The sequence below is a fragment of the Lepidothrix coronata genome, unplaced genomic scaffold (genome assembly GCF_001604755.1).
Source record: "Lepidothrix coronata isolate B3197 unplaced genomic scaffold, Lepidothrix_coronata-1.0 Scaffold118, whole genome shotgun sequence".
Classification (NCBI taxonomy): Eukaryota; Metazoa; Chordata; class Aves; order Passeriformes; family Pipridae; genus Lepidothrix; species Lepidothrix coronata.
Window position 1 is genome coordinate 2,267,654 of NW_016690298.1, and position 19,787 is coordinate 2,287,440.

Below are 19,787 nucleotides of genomic sequence, written 5' to 3' on the forward strand. Positions count from 1 at the left end.
CAATAGACGTGAAAAGTATTTTGTGGTTGTAGTGTGATAGGTTATACATACCTAATGTTTAATGTAGCTCCATAGAATAGAAATTCTACCAAATTGCCAAATTTTTAGGTTTTTTGTGGGGTAAGGGGAAGAAGGGGAAATAAAGCAATCTTAATACAACTCATATTTCTTCTTCAAAACTTCTTTTGGTTGTTTTTTATTTACTCAATTTGTCACCTCTACTTAGTTTGTTTTCCTTTTTTTTTTTTTCCACTGAAATATTTCCTACAAAGATGTAGGTTTTGTGTCTCCATTTAGCTTCTGTTACCCATTAGAGAAATTCTTACCAGAAAAAGGAGGACATTGTTTTGGTATGTTTATGGAAATATACTGTAATCGATTGCTCTGACTGGCAATCCCATCCATTCCTTTTGGTGGCTGGGAGTTACATACCAACTGTAGGTAAGAAACAATGTGATCATATAAGAACCAAAAATTCTTCATCATTCTGTAACTTAACAAAATCACTTTCTTAATCCTATGACTTTCATGGAGAGAAGAGGAAATGCTTTTCCTCATCAAAAGGTTCTAAAATTTCTTTGGTTTAATTTCCCCAAGAGTTTTTGTAGGCTGTATAACAGATTTTGCCAGTCTGTAAACCTTTGTGTTTAGCCATAAAGATGTTAAACATAACAGTGTTCCTTTGTGGCTTTACCTGTGATAATTCATGTTTTTACTAATATTATTGCTCATTAACAGTCTGTTGCTTTCTTACTATGTTAAACTCAATAAGCTTTTCCATTGTTACTGATCTTCCATTGTTACTAGATCTGAGTTTCAGAATTGAGTTCCACCCAGTTAAACTGGTGCAGCAACTTGTTTAGCAGTAGCTTTTCATCAGTTGTAAAGAATTATGAGACAGTAAGATTAAATGTTGAAGTAGTAGATGAACAGCAGTTTTTAGATTCTGTATGTTTTACTCTTCCAGGGACAACTATCCCAAATCTCGGATGCCAAGAGCGCAGAGCTATCCAGATAATCATCAGGAATTCTCAGGTAGGTACAAATCTCTGGACATACTAGCTTTCCAGAACCTCTTGCAGCAAATAATAAGGCTAAGAAGGTATATTCACATTGAGAGCTATTGTATTGCACAAACTTAGTATGGTAGGAGAAGGCAAAGCAACAAAATCCAATCCAAATGAACACAGTAAAAGAGCTTTCTAAACATTTCTAAATGTTTTCTTCCATATTACTGTGTGTGACACCACTGTTAGTGTTCATAGTGTAACTGTCTGCTTCTGTGAAAAGAACAAACATTGCAGTGCATAGGGGCACACAAGAGTTAGTTAAACTGGACTGTAACGTCCATCTCTAAGTTGATGTATAACTGTGGTTAATTTGTTTCATTTTGGGATGCTGTGGTTTAACCCCAGTAGGCAGTTAAGCAGGCAGGTGCCTGCTCGCTCCCCTGCATGGGACTGGGGAGAGAATCAAAGGGTAAAAGTAAGAAAACTCATGAATTAAGACAAAGACAGTTGAACGGGTAAAGCAAAAGCTGCACACACAACCAGAAGGAAACAAGGAATTCATTCACCACTTCCCATCAACAGGCAAGTGTTCAGCCATTTCCAGGAAAGCCATTTCCATTTCTATCACACCTACCGGTTACCTGGGAAGACAAACACCATCACTCCGAATGTCTTCCCTTCCTCCTTCTTTCTCCCAGCTTTTATTGCAGAGCACAACCTCAGACAGTATGGGATGAATATCCCTTGAGTCCTATGGGGCCAGCTGTCTTGGATGTGTCCTTCCCAACTTCTTTTGCCCGCCAACCTACTCTACCAGCTGGCAGGGCAGTGTGCAAAACAAAAAAATGCCTTGATTATGTGCAAATGTGCTTCAGCAATAACTAAAATATCCCTATGTTATCAACCGTGTTTTGATCACAGATCCAAAACATAGTACCATAGGAGCCACTCTGAAGAAAATTAACTCTTTCCCAGCCAAAACCAGTATGTGGGGCCTTCATTTTCTCCTGTGTGAAGTAATGATCACTTTGAAATGCTCATGACTTCTGTAATTGAAAGCACTGCAAAGTGAAAGGATGAAGGAGAACTGTGTGCTGTGCCTATAAATTAATCATCAACACTAATGTTTTTTTCATACCATACTCTGGCTTGAATCCAAGTTGTTATGCGGGATTCAGGCTATGAAGTGCAGTGGGTAACCTTGAAAGTGCTCTGAAGTGTCTGTCATGGTCATGCCTCACTACAGAATTTTGCTGTTGAACAATAGTTAGTTTCCAGTAAATCAAAGGGGGTTTGTGTTTTTTTGGTCTATTACATACTTTTAAGGCTTCTTTTTATTTCGTTTGTGAAGCTTTATCTAGGTAATTGTGCAATGGTGAGTTTTTTCTTTTAAGGATTCTAGAGTGCTTAACAGATTGCACCACTTTTAAATAAGAAACATTTAGGTGGCAGAGATAAATACCAAAAAAGTTGGAAATGTCAGAAATTAGTTTGCCTTTCATGTAATCTTAATCTAGTTTGCTTGTGTTTATTTGGGTTATTTTTCTAATAGGATGATCTTGCAATTTTTTTTTTCTGTGAGTTTGTCATTTTTTTCCTTTGGGATGCTCTGGTATGTTAACAGTGGGATAGACAGCAATCATTAATTCCATATTCAGTATTTATTCCCATGATTTGATGTGTAACAAAAGCAGAAAAAAATATCCATCTGGCCTAGTTTTTCCTCCTGCCACAACCAGTACGAGGCTTCTGCAGAGGAGCATGTAGTATTCCTCCCTCAGAATATATTCCTAGTCATGTATAGCTCCAGGGTTCTGCAGATGCAAGATGTTCTTCTGTGATTTGCTGGATCTTTTTCCTTTCACAAATTTTTCCTGTCTCTATTTCAACTTGTATAAACTTTTTCAGCATCAACAGTCTGTTGCAACAAGAAGTTGTGCAATTTATTGTATTTTAGGAAGAAGTATGCACTTCATGATTCTGGTTTTTTGGAGGGTTTTCTTTTGTTAGATTTTTTTTTTGGGGGGGGGTTGTTTTGTTTTGGGTTTTTTATGGACCTCTGTCTCCCTTTGAACTGTTGCTTTTCTAGTATATGGAGGCCTACATTCCTTATGGAGGAGTAGACCAAAACTTTGTTCAGTGTATCTTAATGATTTACAGCTTTTAATTTCCTTCCTAGCCAATACAGAGTTCAGCTGCTCCTTACTGGAAGTCTCTATCACGAACCTTTATATAAACCTACATTTAATTTCGTCTGTATAAACCTACATTTAATTTCATCTGCTGCTTTAACATCCAGTCACGTAGACTCTTAAGGGCCTTCTCTAATTCTTCAGTTGGCTTTATTTCTCAGAATGATTTTGTCACCTCACTATTCATTATTCTGTACAGAGAATTCATGCATAATTAAACTGCATGAGTTTTAACCCAGATTCCTGTCAAGCTGTTGACCGTTTCCTCCCTTCTTATGTACTTATCTTCTAACCAATTATTTATGCATGAGGGACTTTTTCCTTTATCTTATGAATACTTTTCTCCTTCAATACTTTTTAAAATCGGACCTATTGATTGTAGTTCAGTAATTCAAGCTCTGTTGACTCATTCACTAACTTTTCATATTTATGCATCTTTAAATTATATTCTTTAAAGCAGTTTTTCCTCTAGAAACTACTTTTAAAACTGGAGTAATTAGGCCTGCTGTAGTCCTCTGAAAATCTCTTGAGCTGTTGAATTCTTGATCCTTGGAACTTTTGACTGAACGTCCTTTTGGTTCTTGTGGGTTGACAGATTTGTGGCTTTTGTTCTATAATCTGGTTTTGCTCTGATGCTTCAACTGAAGCATATCCTCTGATATGTTCCCTCAAGTTTAAGTTTATAATGCCAAAAAGTGATTAATTTAATATGCTCTTGTCACATTTTAAATTTTTTAATCTTTTTATTTTCTAGTAGAGTATGATATCCCAATATTTGAGAAATTTGGAAAGGGAGGGACTTATCCCCGAAGATACCATATTTCATATCATCAACAAGACTACAATGATGGTAAGTGTGAATACTGCAGCAGTTTAATTAATCTGTTTTTCTCTTCCTAAAACATGAATTAAAAAAATTAGTTTGTAAAAATCTTAATGAACGAAAGTATTGGAGAAATTGAAACCTTACATTCTTTCCCCAAACTCACTTGCTAAACTTCTAATGATTGATAGAGCTGCTGAGCAGTTTTACATCTGGTAAAGTTATGGATTACAGAATTCCTGACTCATATGCACAGCTGTATAAATGTTGTCTATCTTTGTCCATGCACAAGTCATCCAGTATAAGCTTTTGACCTTTGTGACCCTTTTCTATCTAAAGTAGATATGTCAGTTTGTCAATTCTTGTTCTGCTTTAAGGAATCTCAAACACAGTGGAATTGCTGTTAGGAGTTTCTTAGATTAAAAGAATAAATAAAATTGAAGAGCAGTGATTTAAACCAAGAATTAGCAAATAGCTGATGAAATCAATTGTTGGAATGCAAGGCAGCACCTGCTGATGTAGCCACAAGACTGGTTTGAACAGTAATAACATTAATACAAATTTAACACATTAAATTTCTAAAGGAAGGAAAGAGAAGCAGCTGAAGGATTTTCAGAATTCTGGGTGTGTCGAGCAGTAGTTGAGAAGTGTTAAGAAGAAATTTCTCCCAAGACCAGATAGCTTCATTTGCAGTGTGGAATGAGCACAGCAATAAATGGAATTATGTTACAGCCTGGCCGGGGGTGGGGAAAGAGGGCCTGGCACCCTGCAAGGGGCCCGCTACTGCTGAGTTCTGTAGGATGAAACTTCATCACCTGATGCTGTCCTAAAAATAGTTGTGTTATCTAAATAGATTAACATAAATTGCATTAGCCATCTAATTGTAATTAACATTTTGAAGATCAGTGCCCTTTTTTTTTAATTCTATTGCTGCAGCCACCTCCAAATTTGACATTGCTTGTGTTTTGTTTTCTTTTTGTGTCTTTGTTTTTGGTTTGTTTTTTTTTTCTTTTGTTTTGTGCTCTTCCTGTTGATTGCATGTGTTCGTCTTTCTCTGCATTCAGTTCTTACTGGTTTGCAGAACGAAGATGCCAGCTTGGGCACGTGGGACTGTAAACTTGTATCTCGTTCTCCTTTTTATCAGAAATTTGATATTTGCACATTAATAGAGCAATAAAAGCAGAGGCAAGGTGTTTTCCTTTCTCCTCTTACAGCCCTCCAGGTTTCTGAAGCATTTCCAGAAGTTGATCCTAATTTTGGTCACTTAAACATAAGGTTTTGATTCAGTCTAATCCTTATATACATCTGTGATGAATGTTTGTTTCCTTCTAGGTGGAAAGTTAAATCAGCAAATTTCATGATCATTGTGTCCTATTATATGCTGTGGCAGATTTGAACTAGATAGTGTACAATTCATAAATTATTTGCATACACACATTGCTTAACACTATTTTTTTGTAGAGTAACATTAGCGTTCTTTGTATATCATTGAAGGTCGTAAAACTTTTCCAAGAGCCAGAAGGACTCAGGGGAACAGCTTCCGATCGCCAGTTAGTTTCAGTCCCACTGATCACTCGCTGAGCACGAGTAGCGGAAGCAGCGTCTTTACACCGGAATACGAAGATAACCGAATGAGGAGGAGGGGAAGCGACATAGACAATCCTACCTTGACAGTCATGGACATCAGCCCACCCAGTCGCTGTAAGTGAAGGCATTTTGTGAACTCCGCTGTAAAACTCTTACCTTATAGGTATACTGTGTCAAAACTAAGCATGTCACCAAAATACAGGCAATTGAGTAATGTGGTTTTATCTCTCTAAATAGGAAAAATTCAGGACTTAATCCTCATCGCTATTTTCACGGCTTACTGTGCCAACCTTCATACAGATTTTCATATGGAATTTGTTATCTGTGATAACAAAATATTGTAAAAATAGTTTGGATGATTTATTAGACTCCTGAGGACCTGAGAGGGTTTTGTAGGTTGCAGTTACTATTTATTTTTGCATATGTTGGTCAAGTTTTCTGTTAAACTGTAGACCATAAGTGGTACTATTTCATACCTGTGGTAGCACATCAGGAGCAAGTATACTTTGTGATGACTTCAATAGCTGGTACATTTTAATCATGCCTTGATTTTTAACAAAAAGTTAAGTTTGTTTAACGTGCTTTTTCTCTTTTTCACATTAGCTGTTGCTTATTTTAAGTATGTTTACCTCTACCACAAATTATTTTGTAAATAAATTTAAGTAGCTCATGTTTTCCATCTTACAGGAAGTTTTATTGAACTTTGTAACTTATATGGGGAGGTTTAGGGCGCACAGTCTCTGTTGTTGAAAAATGTAGTCTTTTAAAAAATTATTTTCTGTGTATTCCAGTTTTTCTCAATCAGCTGAATAACAAGCTCATTTGAAAACCAAAACATATTATATTTTCAGCACCACGAGCTCCAACTAACTGGAGACTTGGTAAACTGCTGGGTCAAGGTGCATTTGGCAGAGTCTATCTGTGTTACGATGCTGATACTGGAAGAGAACTGGCTGTTAAACAAGTTCAGTTTGATCCTGATAGTCCAGAAACCAGCAAGGTGAGTGATACCAAAGGGAGACCTTGTAAAGGGCTTCTGTTGAAGTGGTGTGTTTTGGACTAGGCTGATGTTCCTTTCCTTGAATAGGATGAGCGTGTTTTGAATGGGTTTTAAACCACGTACTGTGTTTTTGTGTCCTTGTTAGTAAACCTGCTTTGTTCATACCACAGATAGTTAGTCTGCTTACCTGACTTTTATGTTACATCCCATTTTTTAAGTTTCAGGCATATGCTTATGCAATGAACGTACATAACTTGATTTGGTGCAGTCTCGGTCTCTAAAATTAAACAATTATTATGAAGTGTGCTCTGAAATGATAATTATTTATACTTACAGAAATTAGAACAAGTTCCATTTATAAACAGAAAAAGCTGTACAAATTTAAATGTTCCTGAAAAAAATTCTTTAGGATATTTTTTTTGGCTATGAAGAAGACAGTTTGAGATACTTATCTCTTTTTTTATCTTTTGATGGGCTTTCTGTGTTTTGATTTTTTTTGTTGTTGTTTTGGTTTTTTTGTTTTGCTTTCTTTAAGCTATGCTCATCAGGACTAGCTGCTGTTACTCACTGTATTTCTCTCTAAAGCACACAAGTTTCCTTGTCAATTTATTCTCTCTCTAAAATGGGGCTTGTCCATCTTTAATTACTGGACCCTGGCGGAGAGAAACTACTTAAAAGTAGCGTAAATCTTCTATTTCTTCTTTTCCCGAATCATACTTGCTGCTTTTTACAGGATGGAAAGAGAATTATTACTTTCCTGCATTAGGACTGCATTCTGCACTGTGGGGAGCAAGGCCAGGAAAACAATGGGTGTAAGCATGATTGCAGAATTGAGTGGCTGCCAGTTATAGTTGCTGCTACTAGTGATGTAGGATCAAGGAAAAAAGTCAAGAATCACTTGTGCTGTAGATTTCTAGTGTAGTTGTTGTTGCTACTTCTTTAAAATGTAACAGAACAGCTGATTATGCTTTGGAATTGTTAAATATAAAATATAGTAGTATCTGTCCTGTAGCAACAGTTTTGTGACCTCCTTTGCCATAGCATTTTGTAATACGTACCTCTCTGTGTTAAAAAAATCTGTTTTCTTTCTAACCTCAGAAGTGTGAGGGTATCAGTCTGTGATGGATAAAAATTAAGTTTTGATGAAAAACTTCGAGGTGAAATTTGGAATCTAGTCAAATCTGAATTCATGGGTTAGTGTTTTTCCAGCATCTTGCTATACAGTGTGTTTCAAAATATCTTCCTGTTTGCAAAATTTTTGCTGTTTCAGATAGCTCTATAGAAAGCACCAGCTGTGTTAATGTTTTGCTTTGTTGCATGTCGTTATTACAATCTCAAGTGGTCCTCAAAGCCATTTTTAAAGCATAGTCTATCATCCTAGAAATGCTAAGAATTAATGCTAATTATTTCACTACAAAGATTTAAGGGGATTTTTTTCCTGTGTTTTGTTTTTTTGTTATTTTCTTTAATCCAGTTGGAGGCTTATGACATGTTGCATAATGATCACTGACGTCACACATATTGATATCTGCTGTGCTCTGAACAAACAAACATAACTTCAAAATAAGAGAAACAATGAAATAACAGCAAAATCATCCCAAAGATAATTTATAGAAAAGCCATAGTTTGGTTTTTTTACTTACTTCAATTTAACAGTGATATTTTCTTGTTATAAAATGATAAACTTTACATAAGCTGCAGGAGTATTTTGTTACTTAGTTTGCATAACCCTTCAATATGTACATATTGTCCTGCTTTAAAAAATCCAAATCCAAAACATTGTTGTTACCACATCAACCATGGTAAATCTTGTCTGTTTTGTCCTTTCAGGAAGTAAATGCACTTGAATGTGAGATTCAGTTACTGAAAAATCTGCTGCATGAAAGGATTGTTCAGTATTACGGCTTCTTGAGAGATCCGCCAGAAAGGACACTCTCAATATTCATGGAGTACATGCCTGGGGTAAGCAGGAGAGCCTGGACACTTCAGCCATCCTTTGTGTGCAGTGTGACGAGCACCCAGGCAGGCAGCTTTTGCATAAGTACAAGCAGATATTTAAAATTGTCCAAGTTAAAAACAGTTGCCAAAGATGGGTACTGACAAGTGCTTACAGCGCCCATCATCTCCATTGCTTGCTTGGGTTTTCAGAATTATGGTGGTTTGTACAAAAGCTCTTTGTGTTTGATTTTGGCATAAGGAGTGCCTGGCAATATCTTTGAAAAGACAATAGTATCATTAGTAAACTCTTGAATCTTCCTGAATTTTACTGTTTTGTTTTGCCGTGCTTCAGTTATTTCAGGAAAACAAGAAGTGGTTTTCTGATCAGGGTGGGAATAAGTGCATACAGAAAATAATCTTGGTGCTTGTTTTTTGTGTGGCACCTACATACATGCTGAACTGCTCTTCTACTGCTTTGTTAGGAAATATTATAAGGTCAGAAAATTGTACATTTTCATTTTCTCACCAAGTGGGGTCAGCAGAGCTAAATAAAATGAGATCGTATGAAAACAGAGTCTCTGTATTTCTGAATAGTTACAGCATTCTACTTACTCTGAGACTCCACAGGAGAAAAGTGGTGTCTGGGGATTGTTTTGTTGGTGGTGGTGAGTTTTTTGTTTGCTTCTTCATTCCTTAAGTGAGATCTGGGCTTTGTTTTGAGGGGCTTCTTGAATTTTTCTGAGATTTGGAGGGCAGTGTCACAGAAGTAATCTTAGCAGTTTGTAACTCTGTGTGACAAAGCCAGGTTAAACAAAAGTAGTTGCAAAAACCCAAGAATTTTTTATTCAATATTATTTTAAGCCAAGACTTGCATACCTCCTAATTTTTGCATAAAGCACTATCCTCCAGCATGTGGTGGTTTTTTCTTGACAATGTTTTTTTCAGAGTATAAACAAACATAAGTAAAGGGCATGTATTGAGTCCAACTTGAGTATCATCTTTTAATCATCGAAAAGGTTGAGAGTGGTGTTGGAGTGAAAGTAGTGCTGTTCTTTCTCTATATTGCACTGGAACTATTCAGCTGTCCGACAGTTTTAAAGTTAATAGTTTAATATTTCAGTATATGACTTCTCTGCCCAGTCTTCCTTTGGTCAAAGTATATATTTTTCTCAGTGGAGGTAAGACCATATCCGTACTTTTTAAGTTGATATTGAGAATGATTGTAACTTTAAAATATCTGTGTTTCAGGCATAAATTTAGTTGAAGTTCAACTGTACTATTAGCTCACCTGTGATTCTAGAAGTGTGAGTGTTTTATACTTCTTGTGTGCCATAGGGTTCCATCAAAGACCAATTGAAATCATATGGAGCACTCACAGAGAATGTGACTCGTAAATATACGCGGCAGATTTTGGAAGGAGTTCACTATTTGCACAGTAATATGATTGTCCATCGAGATATTAAAGGTAAAGATAGTTCTGTGCACAGTTCAGTGCTCTTTATTACTGATCATTTTCCAGTCTTATGTGAAGCGCTAAAATGTAATTAAGTTTGAAATGCCAAAATACTGACTTAAGATCAATGAGATTGCTTTCCATCTTTTACTCTTGTCATTGTTGTAACCTGAGGGGGGAAAAATAAGCATCTTTGTGATGTTCTAGCAGACTTTTGACAATGTTTCTGTAGTCTCTGTCTGCAAAACAATTAAGATAAATTTCTTTGATTTTATTTTACTATCAATAGTTTTAAATGCATTGGAGTATGATGTCATTAGAAATAGATAGAATGTGCAGAGGAAAAGCATCACAACTCGAAAGTTTGTGTTTGCAGAGTTCTGTTTAATCAGTTATATAGAGATTACCCAGCACTTCACTGGTGCAGGAAGTCACTGGCAGAGGTGACTTGCCTGATAAAATGACTCAGACTTCTTCCATTTTGCTGCCAGAAAACCTGATTAAACAAACATATTTACTTTTTGCAGCTAGATACAAGTGACTTGCATGTGTTGCATAAGCAAAGTATGAATATGTAGGAAGATGGTGATGTGCAAAACAGGTGTATTGAACACAATGCTGTTGTATTCTGTAAAATTTTTACCATTCTCCTGTTGCTTTGTATCAATAGTATTTTGTTCCAAAAGAGGATGAGATATCACAGTCAATTTGTACATGCTTGTGCAAGTAACTGTTTTGAACAAATCTGTAACACAGTTTGAGATTTTGCTTTAATATAGTATGAAGACATTTTCAGTTCTGTGGAAACACCTTTCTCATTTCTTTTTATTTCCTGTGTGTGGCACATTCCTTATTTTGCCAGGAGGCCTTTACAAAGTGACTGCCACTTCCCAGAAAAGACCTAGGATGCAAACCAGTGTGTACAATTCATTGTTTTCTGAACTGCAGAATAGAGTAACAGAAATGAGCAGAGAAAGTAAATTTTCTGGCTTGAAATTCTAGAATGATGTTGTGTTGTATCACTGAATGCAAACTTCTGTTACTGTTTTCCATACCAAAGCATTGAGTCTTCCATGAATGTAATGCTGTGTTCCCTTCCTTCCAGGAGCAAATATTCTGCGGGATTCAGCAGGCAATGTGAAGCTTGGTGACTTTGGTGCCAGCAAACGACTGCAGACTATCTGTCTCTCTGGTACAGGAATGAAGTCTGTCACAGGAACTCCCTACTGGATGAGTCCCGAAGTTATTAGTGGAGAAGGATATGGCAGAAAAGCAGACATCTGGTACGTTAAAAAAAAACTTCTCTACTGAAAAGTGTAATTTCATTTTCAACAGTGTAGGTGTTTGTTTTCTGAAGTTGGAGTGTTTCATTCTGGGGTGTAAGCTGAAGAAGGTGGTAAATGTGAGCACTGACAATAGAGAACCTAACACTGAAATTCAGGAATTTTTACCTGGCAATTTCTCAGCCCGTCAGTTTAGAGATCATAAGAGAATCCTTTGAATTGACCTTGCATGAAGTTAGGATTACCAGACTGTTCCTAAATTCTGGAGAGGTACTGGGTGAAAACAATACGTGAAGCTTTGAAACATCAGTTCAGTCAATGTTGTTTAATGAAACTTCACCACTGAAATACCTTTGATGCAAGGCAGAAAGTTTAACACTTAAGAGCAAATTAACCAGATTTAAGTGGGAGTATCAAAAAAATTTGGTTTAAGTTGTTATTAACTACTTAAGAGGTAAAGGTAATTTTCAAACATGAACATTAGCAAAACATTGCGTAAAGCCAATCTAACATGGCTCCAGCTCCAATGAACAGATGACTGTAGTGATTTGACTCCTTGAACTGCAGGCGATCTGTGAACATGGACTAATGGGCAGGCAGCAGTACATGTGCAGGAGTAGTAACACTGTGTTTAAAAAGGAATCACATTATATCCAACCAATCGCAATACTTCTAAGCTCAGGGAAATTAATTTAGGCTAGTTCAAGTCACTTAGTAATTACTCTACTATACTGGAATAATAGACCAGCCTTACAGATTTCAAACAGTTGACTTGTTCAGCTTTAAAGTATTTGTGCCACAGTTAATGTGAGTGTTTTGGTTGGAAAAAATCTGGGGTAAAACTTAAGAAAAAATAGTGAAGTTTGACTTCTGTCAGTGAGTAAATCCTTACTGTGTAAGGCGACGTACCTCTGTCTAACAGAAAAAATTCTTGCAAGTATCTTGAAAAACAGTCAGACTTCCTGAGAATTGGAAATTATTCCAGCCTATCCATTTTGCAGTATCATTCACTTGTTATTGGAAGGGGCTGTCTTTCAGGACTTCTGGAACAAAGTTTCTCTGGCCATATATATGCCCTTCCGCTTTCCTAAGTCCTTTAAACATAAGCTTTGTATACAAAGATTGATTAGGGTCTTAAAATTTTGTTTGGCAATCTAAATTTATTTTTAGTATCCTTGACTAAAAGAGGAAGATACCACAAAGAAGGGTTTTCAAAATTTTCAACTGCCATACTATGTTTGCTCATTATTCACTGGTGAGAACTTGTGCATTTCTAATGAGCAACACACACAGTGCGCTTGGAGCATTCCTGATGCTTTGCATTTCTGTTCGGCCTCAAGGAGCAGGAACATTTCCAAGTGCTGTGCTGCATGCATGACTTTGTCAGCCTGCTGAGCACTGAGTGCTGACAGTGCCGTAATGCAGTTGGTATTGCCTGGATAATATCTAATTAGCTCTTCACTGAGGTGTAGTGGCTTTTGGCCCAGTGAAGTAAAAAAGTGGAGATGCAGGTAGTGATTTGTGTAACTTTGAGATAAAGGCATAGCAGTACATGCTATTTTTTTTTCAATGCCTGTTTTCCGCTGAAGTTGCTCTGTAGTGTTAAGTGGACGCTACTTATTTGTAGTATTTTAGTTCCTCTCTGCTATTTCTTGTTTTCCTAGAAGGGTGTGACTCTGTTCTAACCTGCTGTTTCACTTCTGCCTCTGTTTCAGGAGCGTAGGTTGCACAGTGGTAGAAATGCTCACGGAGAAGCCCCCGTGGGCAGAGTTCGAAGCCATGGCTGCCATCTTTAAAATTGCCACTCAGCCAACGAACCCCCAGCTGCCACCTCACGTCTCTGACCATGCTCGGGATTTCTTGAAACGGATTTTTATTGAGGCCAAGCTGCGACCGTTTGCAGATGAACTGCTAAGACACACGTTTGCACACTATCACTAACACCTGCCTCAACTCGGCTTGCATCTACTGCATTTATTTTCTATTTGACTGCACTTTTATTTTTATTTTTTACAAAGAAAAAGGAGAAAAAAAGACAAGAGAGAGAATATTCTCTTGAATCTTTGTTTCGCTTAGATTGTAAACAATCTAAATTTTGTATCTAAAATGAGAATCTTCTCTCCCCTCCCACCCCATTGGGACTAGAACTTTTTGTTTCTATAATGTACTGATGTGGTTGATGTAGATAAAGCACTTTAGTACATATTTGTTCCTTATTTAAAGGGGAAAAAACCGACAAATGCTTGGACAGTCAGGAACTGTGTGACTTTTTCTGACACCGCTGACTGACTCAGGGTGCAGGGAAAAATAGACATGCAGCTAAAGGACAAGAAGATTACTTCTCTGTGATTCTTCTCTATATTGTAGGTACTTGCAGCAGAGAGTTCTAAGTTCTTATTATATTTTAGCATTTTAATCAGTTTCTGGAATTTACAGTTTAAGCTGGAATGTGCAGTTCTGAGAGTTAAATGACGAGACTGGAAGAACTTGGAACTCTTTGTATGTACAGCAGTGTGTCTAAGTGGTACTTCTATGTGACCAAAAGAAAATAACAAAATGAGCTCAAAACTAGTTAGAGGTTTTGGTGTAGAATTATTGTATTATCTTAATAGGAAAATAATTACAGGTAAACAGATTATAGGCCCAAACACCTAGGTACTACCATACTGCAAGGGGAAAATTTCCATACTAAACAAGGGTCAGCTATTGGATGTAAATAGTTAGGAGAATGTCTCCTGCTCTATCTGCCAAAGAGAACCTCTGTTGCATAAGCTTAGAGGGAGACGGTTATCTTAGCTGATAAAAAATAGTGATGTTGAGAGTCAGTTCTCCACAATCCCTTGAATGGCTGGAGGGGAAAGGGAGGGACTAATCCTTGTGCAGTATATGAGTTACTTGATTCAGAATGAGCTACAAGAAATGTTTTCAAAGCTGTTAAGAGGCGCTAGGATGGAATGTATGTCAACATCAAGTGCCTGAATAATAAAAAATTCTTCCCATTGTGCACTAAAAAAAATTGGTTTAGTAACGCAGGTCAGTCATCTAGATGTGTTGAAAATTCCTGAAAGTTAAACATCTTTGAACATCAGGAATAAGTCACTGAGAAAGGTAAGACTCCAGTTATATTTTTAATAAGGTAACACTGATGAATCCTCATGAACAGGAAGGCACAGCACAGAGAACTGTATGAAGAATAGGCCAAAAGTGCAAAGAGAGCCAGCAGTTAAATAACATGAGTGTGATTACTCCATCCTGAGTATCCAGATGATTGGTATTTGTCAGATTTCCAACTGTCATAAAGTGTACGTTAATCACTTTTTCTACTTCTGAAAGAGCATAATAAAAGAACAGAAGTAAAACTCTGAAATAATGCTTCTCAGTCGAGAAGCCCAGGTACTGATCAGGTGTAGTGAATAACTGACTTTTCACAGCAGAAAAGTCAGACTCTCATATTTTTGTAGAAGAACAGAACATAATTTAAAGGGGCATTTGGAAATAAACTATTGGACTACAGAACTGAAATTATGTTTATTGTTTTGGATGATTCATTGCTTGCTTTTGTTGTTTTGTAAAGGCAGAGTGGGCTGGTACTGTAACCCTTGTCCACTCTGACAGGGCTCTACCTATTCTATATCTTTAGAGGACTATCAGAGTGATGAAGTGCATGGAGATAGAACAATAAGCTTACCCATTCCCACAGTCATTTATGAGATTTCTGAATTTATTCTGCTAAATTCCAAATGTTGTACCAGAGCATAAGCAGGAGTATGGATCTATCCTAATCACTTTACCTGTAGTGGAGTAAGAATGACTTTTTCGAGGCCATCTCTCCCGAGACAGAGTGGTGACTTCTTCAGCTTATGTGAGTATTTTACCCAGTTTATAATTTTTTCGGTCAGCGTACACAACTGTGCAAAGTTTCCTGAGCATGGGAAGAACTAGTCAGATCAGGAAAAGTGTAGGAGGCTGAAAGGAAAGTCAGCTTGTACTGACTTCTTTTTTTGCTTCTCAGTCACTAGATAAAAGCTATGAAGCAGATTTTAAGGAGAATTGGTATATGCTTTACTCTAGAGGACCTTTGCTTTATAAGCAAAATATAGGGACAGTAGGGATGGGAAGTTTAGTGTAGAACCTAATAGTTTATGTCAGTAATTTAAAGATCATATAGTTGAAATGATTGATTTCAAACAGATTAAGAAGGTACTAAACTCAAGGTGAAAATGTAAAAATCAGTAGTGGTCAGTGATATCTGAACAGGTAAGGAAATTTTATACTACCAAAAAGGGACATTAAAGGGAAAATGTAACCAGGTTTATCTGTAGCATTCATAACGTTTAGATATACTACTCTAAAGAGAAACTGCACTCTCTGAAGCTTGAATATTTTCAGAATCTAGTTTTCTTATAATGTGTCCTTTCTGTGAGACAGTGCTGGGTCATGTATATTGCAATATCACTTCCTCATTGTGACTTTTAATTACTGAACAATCAAGTTTGCTGCTTTTGTGCCTTTTCTAAAAAATGGCATTCAGTCATGACAATGGTCGGTGTTTTGGAGCCAGGAAAAAAAGAATTTTCAGAATGCATTTTTCATCATGTCTTTAACATGTCAGAAAGCTGCCAACGTAAAGACTGTGCTGCTTAAATGAAGTGGACATTTCTCAGTTCCAGTGATTCCAGTAAAATTTTATGAATTTAACCAAGGTTAGGCTTGAGCTAGGTCTTTTTCACCCTATGGAGAATTTCTCTACTGACTTAAGTTGCTTAACTTAGAGTAAATGAGATGTAAAGGTCCCTGCTCACAACTTCTTGTATGTCACTTAAAAAGCCACCGGCACTTTAGAATCATGAATTAGTCCTAGTTATTGAATTCAATTACAAGAAAATGCCAGTGAAAGCAGTAATGTTGCAGGGTTGGTTTGCTTTTCTGTAAACACCACAATGAAGCTGAGCTCTCAAAAAATAAGGATCGGTGTTCATGGTGAGTATGTCTATTTTCAAAAGACCTACTTATCTGCTAATGCATTTTAATATGCTGTCTGTTGCACGTATTAAGTAACAAAATTTAAGCTACTTCTGTGGTATGGTTTTAATGATGTAACTAACAGTCCTGTTAGAGGATGACTCAAAGTTTCAGTTGTGTTGTGTTAGAGCAAGTTGTTTATTTTTAATTTGGGTGATAGAAATATCCATGTAAGAACTCAAAAAGGTATGGATCTAATAATTGCAAAGTTAAATCTGCGTAGTCTTTTTTTTCTTGACAATTTAAATATAGTCTTAAAACTGCAACTTGACTTTCAACGTGATTTGTAGCTAAATAGTCCTTTCAGTATAACAAATTGAAAAGGTTTTTTTTTAGCTAGTGCCTTTTTATCTGTATGCCTTAATTTTTATTCATGTTAGAACACCATATCGAAATATGTCATACAATTCCATGTCACCAAAGCAGTCTTAGAGGATAGATTTTTTCAATGTGCCCAAACAAGAGTTCGCTTAACTGCATTGAAAAGTGTACTTGAGTTATAATGTGCAGCAGACATTTAAATTCAGAATTTTAAAGTGATTTCTGGCTTCCTGTGTTAACACAGGTTTTGTATTTGCATTCTGGAGACCATAGACTGATGCACATACCAGAAAGAGGACTTGTCTGCAGTCACAGAAATAACAGAGTTGGGATTTGCCTTCCTGGGTCTGGGTACCAGACTCTGCAGCAGAGTTTTTAATGGGCTTGAAATTGTAGTTGTAAGGCTGTTTACTTTCAGTGCACAGGAATACAGTATGTCCAAGCAAACCAACAGATTTCTCAATGAGATTAGCATGGTGCCCATGAAACTCTTTCCTGTGCCTTTTGGATAATCCTAATCCTGCCGTTGTCTTGACTGAAAGCCTCGTAGCATTTGTAGGTACAGCGCAGTACAGCAAGCCATTCTTTGGACAACATAGAGTGATGTCTTAACTGCAGCTTCAGAGACTTGAGCAAATTGGTCAGATCTACAGTTATTTATAACCAATTTCATACTTTTTAATCTTGAAAGACTTTGTCACGCATATAGAAAAGTATAATGTGTGTGCTTGAATGTAAGTCCCTATGATGTTTCTGGAAAAGCGAAAGTATTACTGCCGTTGTAATTTCTTCTTGCTGGTAACTTGCTGTCTTGTGTCAATGACAAGTCTGCAGTGTAGAATCACGTACAATTACCAAAGCTTTTCTATTCCGTATACATATAGCCAAAAGTGATGTTTCATGGATTAGTACTGTCACTTATAGATAGTGTATATCCACCAGTAGGCTGTCGCTGACTGAGTAAAGCAGGTACTACTAAAAAGTGATAGACACTGCCCATGTTTCAGAGATATGGGTGTTCATAGTTGCTGTTCTGATATGCAAAACTCATGCCCGCATTAAAATGAAGAGTTTTCTTTTTAAAGCTCTTTCTAATTTAATCTTATTGTTGTAATTCTAAAACTAATGCATAAGCTTGGTGACTAAACCTGGTGACTTCTGTAGCTGGGTTTGAGCTTTGGGACATTTAAGGAATGCCATGAAGATGGATTTGTGACCTAACCTGCTTTGTGCGGCATAGCGAGAACATTCCAAAGCTGCTGGGACGCAGTCAGTCCTCTCAACATGACAGTCAGATGTCACCCACAGTTACCTACCTGGATGTTGGTGATGCCTTCAGGAGGAGCCACTAATGCACACCAAAGGGTCAGGCAGAGTTTCTCCCAACCCGCATCTTCTGAATCAAAATCCATGATCAGAAAACAAAGGAGCTCCTTTCTCTGTTTATTTCCCCCACTTAGCCTGCATGATTTATTTTTCCTTCTAGCTGACATAGCTTAAACACTGCATAGGTGGTGGCCACCGATAGCTCCTGAAAAAGGTGTGTGTACAGCTTTAGATCAGGGGTCCTGTCATTTGAACCCAGGACGCTGCAGCTCCTGGGTTCCTGGAGCAATCCTTGGGTTTTCTCTAGCAATATATACACACATGGAGTTGAAGGGTAGGTGGGATGGAGGAAATAAAAATTCTCACATTTCAAAGCAGTCACACCTTGGCTAGGACTAGGTTTTCATAAACTTTAACTGGATTAAAACAGATAAAAGTTGTATCTCATGGTTCAGCCCTTATGTTGAGTCCACAGATGAGGATTGGAGGTCAGGGTCTTCTGATGAGAGATAAAGAAAAGGATACTCCAACTCTGGGGTGGATAATCATGGCAAATAGAGCTTTTTCGTGCTTTTTACCCTAGAACTAGATGATACTTTTCCCCAGAGGTTTATATAATGTGATATAAAAACAAGGATTGCATTTTTTTTTTTGAACAGCCATTAGATTGTTGGTTCCCTAGTGTTTGCTGCTTGTTAATACCCGTAAAAAAAGTGGTGTCAACTTAAAATTGGAATGGTTTATTAAAATATAGTGTCTGTCATCTCAGACCTCACAGGAGTTGTATAATGGAGTATCACTGTAAATACATGGAGGAGACTTAGATTAATTGGAACGTAGGCTTTTAGTTTTCATGAAGCTATGAATAAAAATTTGTAAATTTACTCTTGATCTAATGTACATTTTTATGTAGCCATTAAATTCTCTATTTAATCTATCAGTTTCTCACTGTAAATGTTTTTACTCTCAGTTGAATGCTGGGCACAGTTTGTAATGTATGTACACAAAGGTGTTTTTTTTCTATCAACGTTGACTTTTTTGCACATTTTTGGAAATATTTAATTTGTACACTGATTTAATACTCTGACCAATTGTCAGTGGGTGTATGAGAATCACGTGTGTGTGCAATGTACTACTGTCTGGATGTATGGTTTTTTTATTACTTTTGAGATGTTGCTACCAGTAACTGCACTGCTGTTGCTGCTTTACATGGAATATCTTGTGTTTAAAAAAAAAGATAAAAAGAATTAAACAATTAGCCTATGGTTATCATGGTTGAGGAACTCAGGAGTTGGGCATTGCTTACTAGTTCCGTTGTCTAACAACCTTTCAAACTTAAAAATGAACAAACAACCCCCCCTTGTAATTCTGTGTATGCATTGAATGTGTGTGTATATATCCCAGTAATCTTATTCCACAGTTTCATTTCTACATTTTTATGAACTTGTTTTTTAAGGGTACTATGTTTAGTTAGAATAATTAAATATATAAAAGCTTTGAGAGATGATTTACTAGATAAATATATTTTCAGCTGGCTGATGTTCAAAATATTTTTTTAATTTTTGTTTTTAACCATTCGAAATGTATTTGTATTTCCAAAATCAGACACGAATTGTACTTAGAAATATATTAAAACACTCTGTAGGGACAACAGTGTGATTTCTCTTTTAAGAACCCCGTACTTCATAACATCGCGCAATGTCACTCTCGTACCTCACTTCCGAGTTGCCCTTTGCATTGTTATTCACAATGCACTTTGCGGAAGCCTCTATTTAATTTATTAATTTTTAATTATTTTTCTCTTTTCCCTGACACGAGGCTGCCCCCGAGGC

General features: G+C 36.8%; 1 protein-coding gene across 1 annotated transcript in view; it reads left to right on the forward strand.

The window, feature by feature from the left end:
• Positions 1-19,606, forward strand: part of MAP3K2 (mitogen-activated protein kinase kinase kinase 2) — a 52,181-nt gene extending 32,575 nt beyond the window's left edge. Inside the window, exons 6-14 of the mRNA XM_017825274.1 lie at positions 425-441; positions 968-1,035; positions 3,957-4,052; positions 5,520-5,726; positions 6,464-6,612; positions 8,443-8,574; positions 9,886-10,015; positions 11,109-11,286; positions 13,002-19,606. Of these exons, the coding sequence (XP_017680763.1) occupies positions 425-441; positions 968-1,035; positions 3,957-4,052; positions 5,520-5,726; positions 6,464-6,612; positions 8,443-8,574; positions 9,886-10,015; positions 11,109-11,286; positions 13,002-13,227 (1,203 nt within the window). The 3' untranslated portion in view covers positions 13,228-19,606. The remainder of the gene's footprint in view (positions 1-424; positions 442-967; positions 1,036-3,956; positions 4,053-5,519; positions 5,727-6,463; positions 6,613-8,442; positions 8,575-9,885; positions 10,016-11,108; positions 11,287-13,001) is intronic.
• The last annotated feature ends 181 nt before the right edge of the window (positions 19,607-19,787 follow it).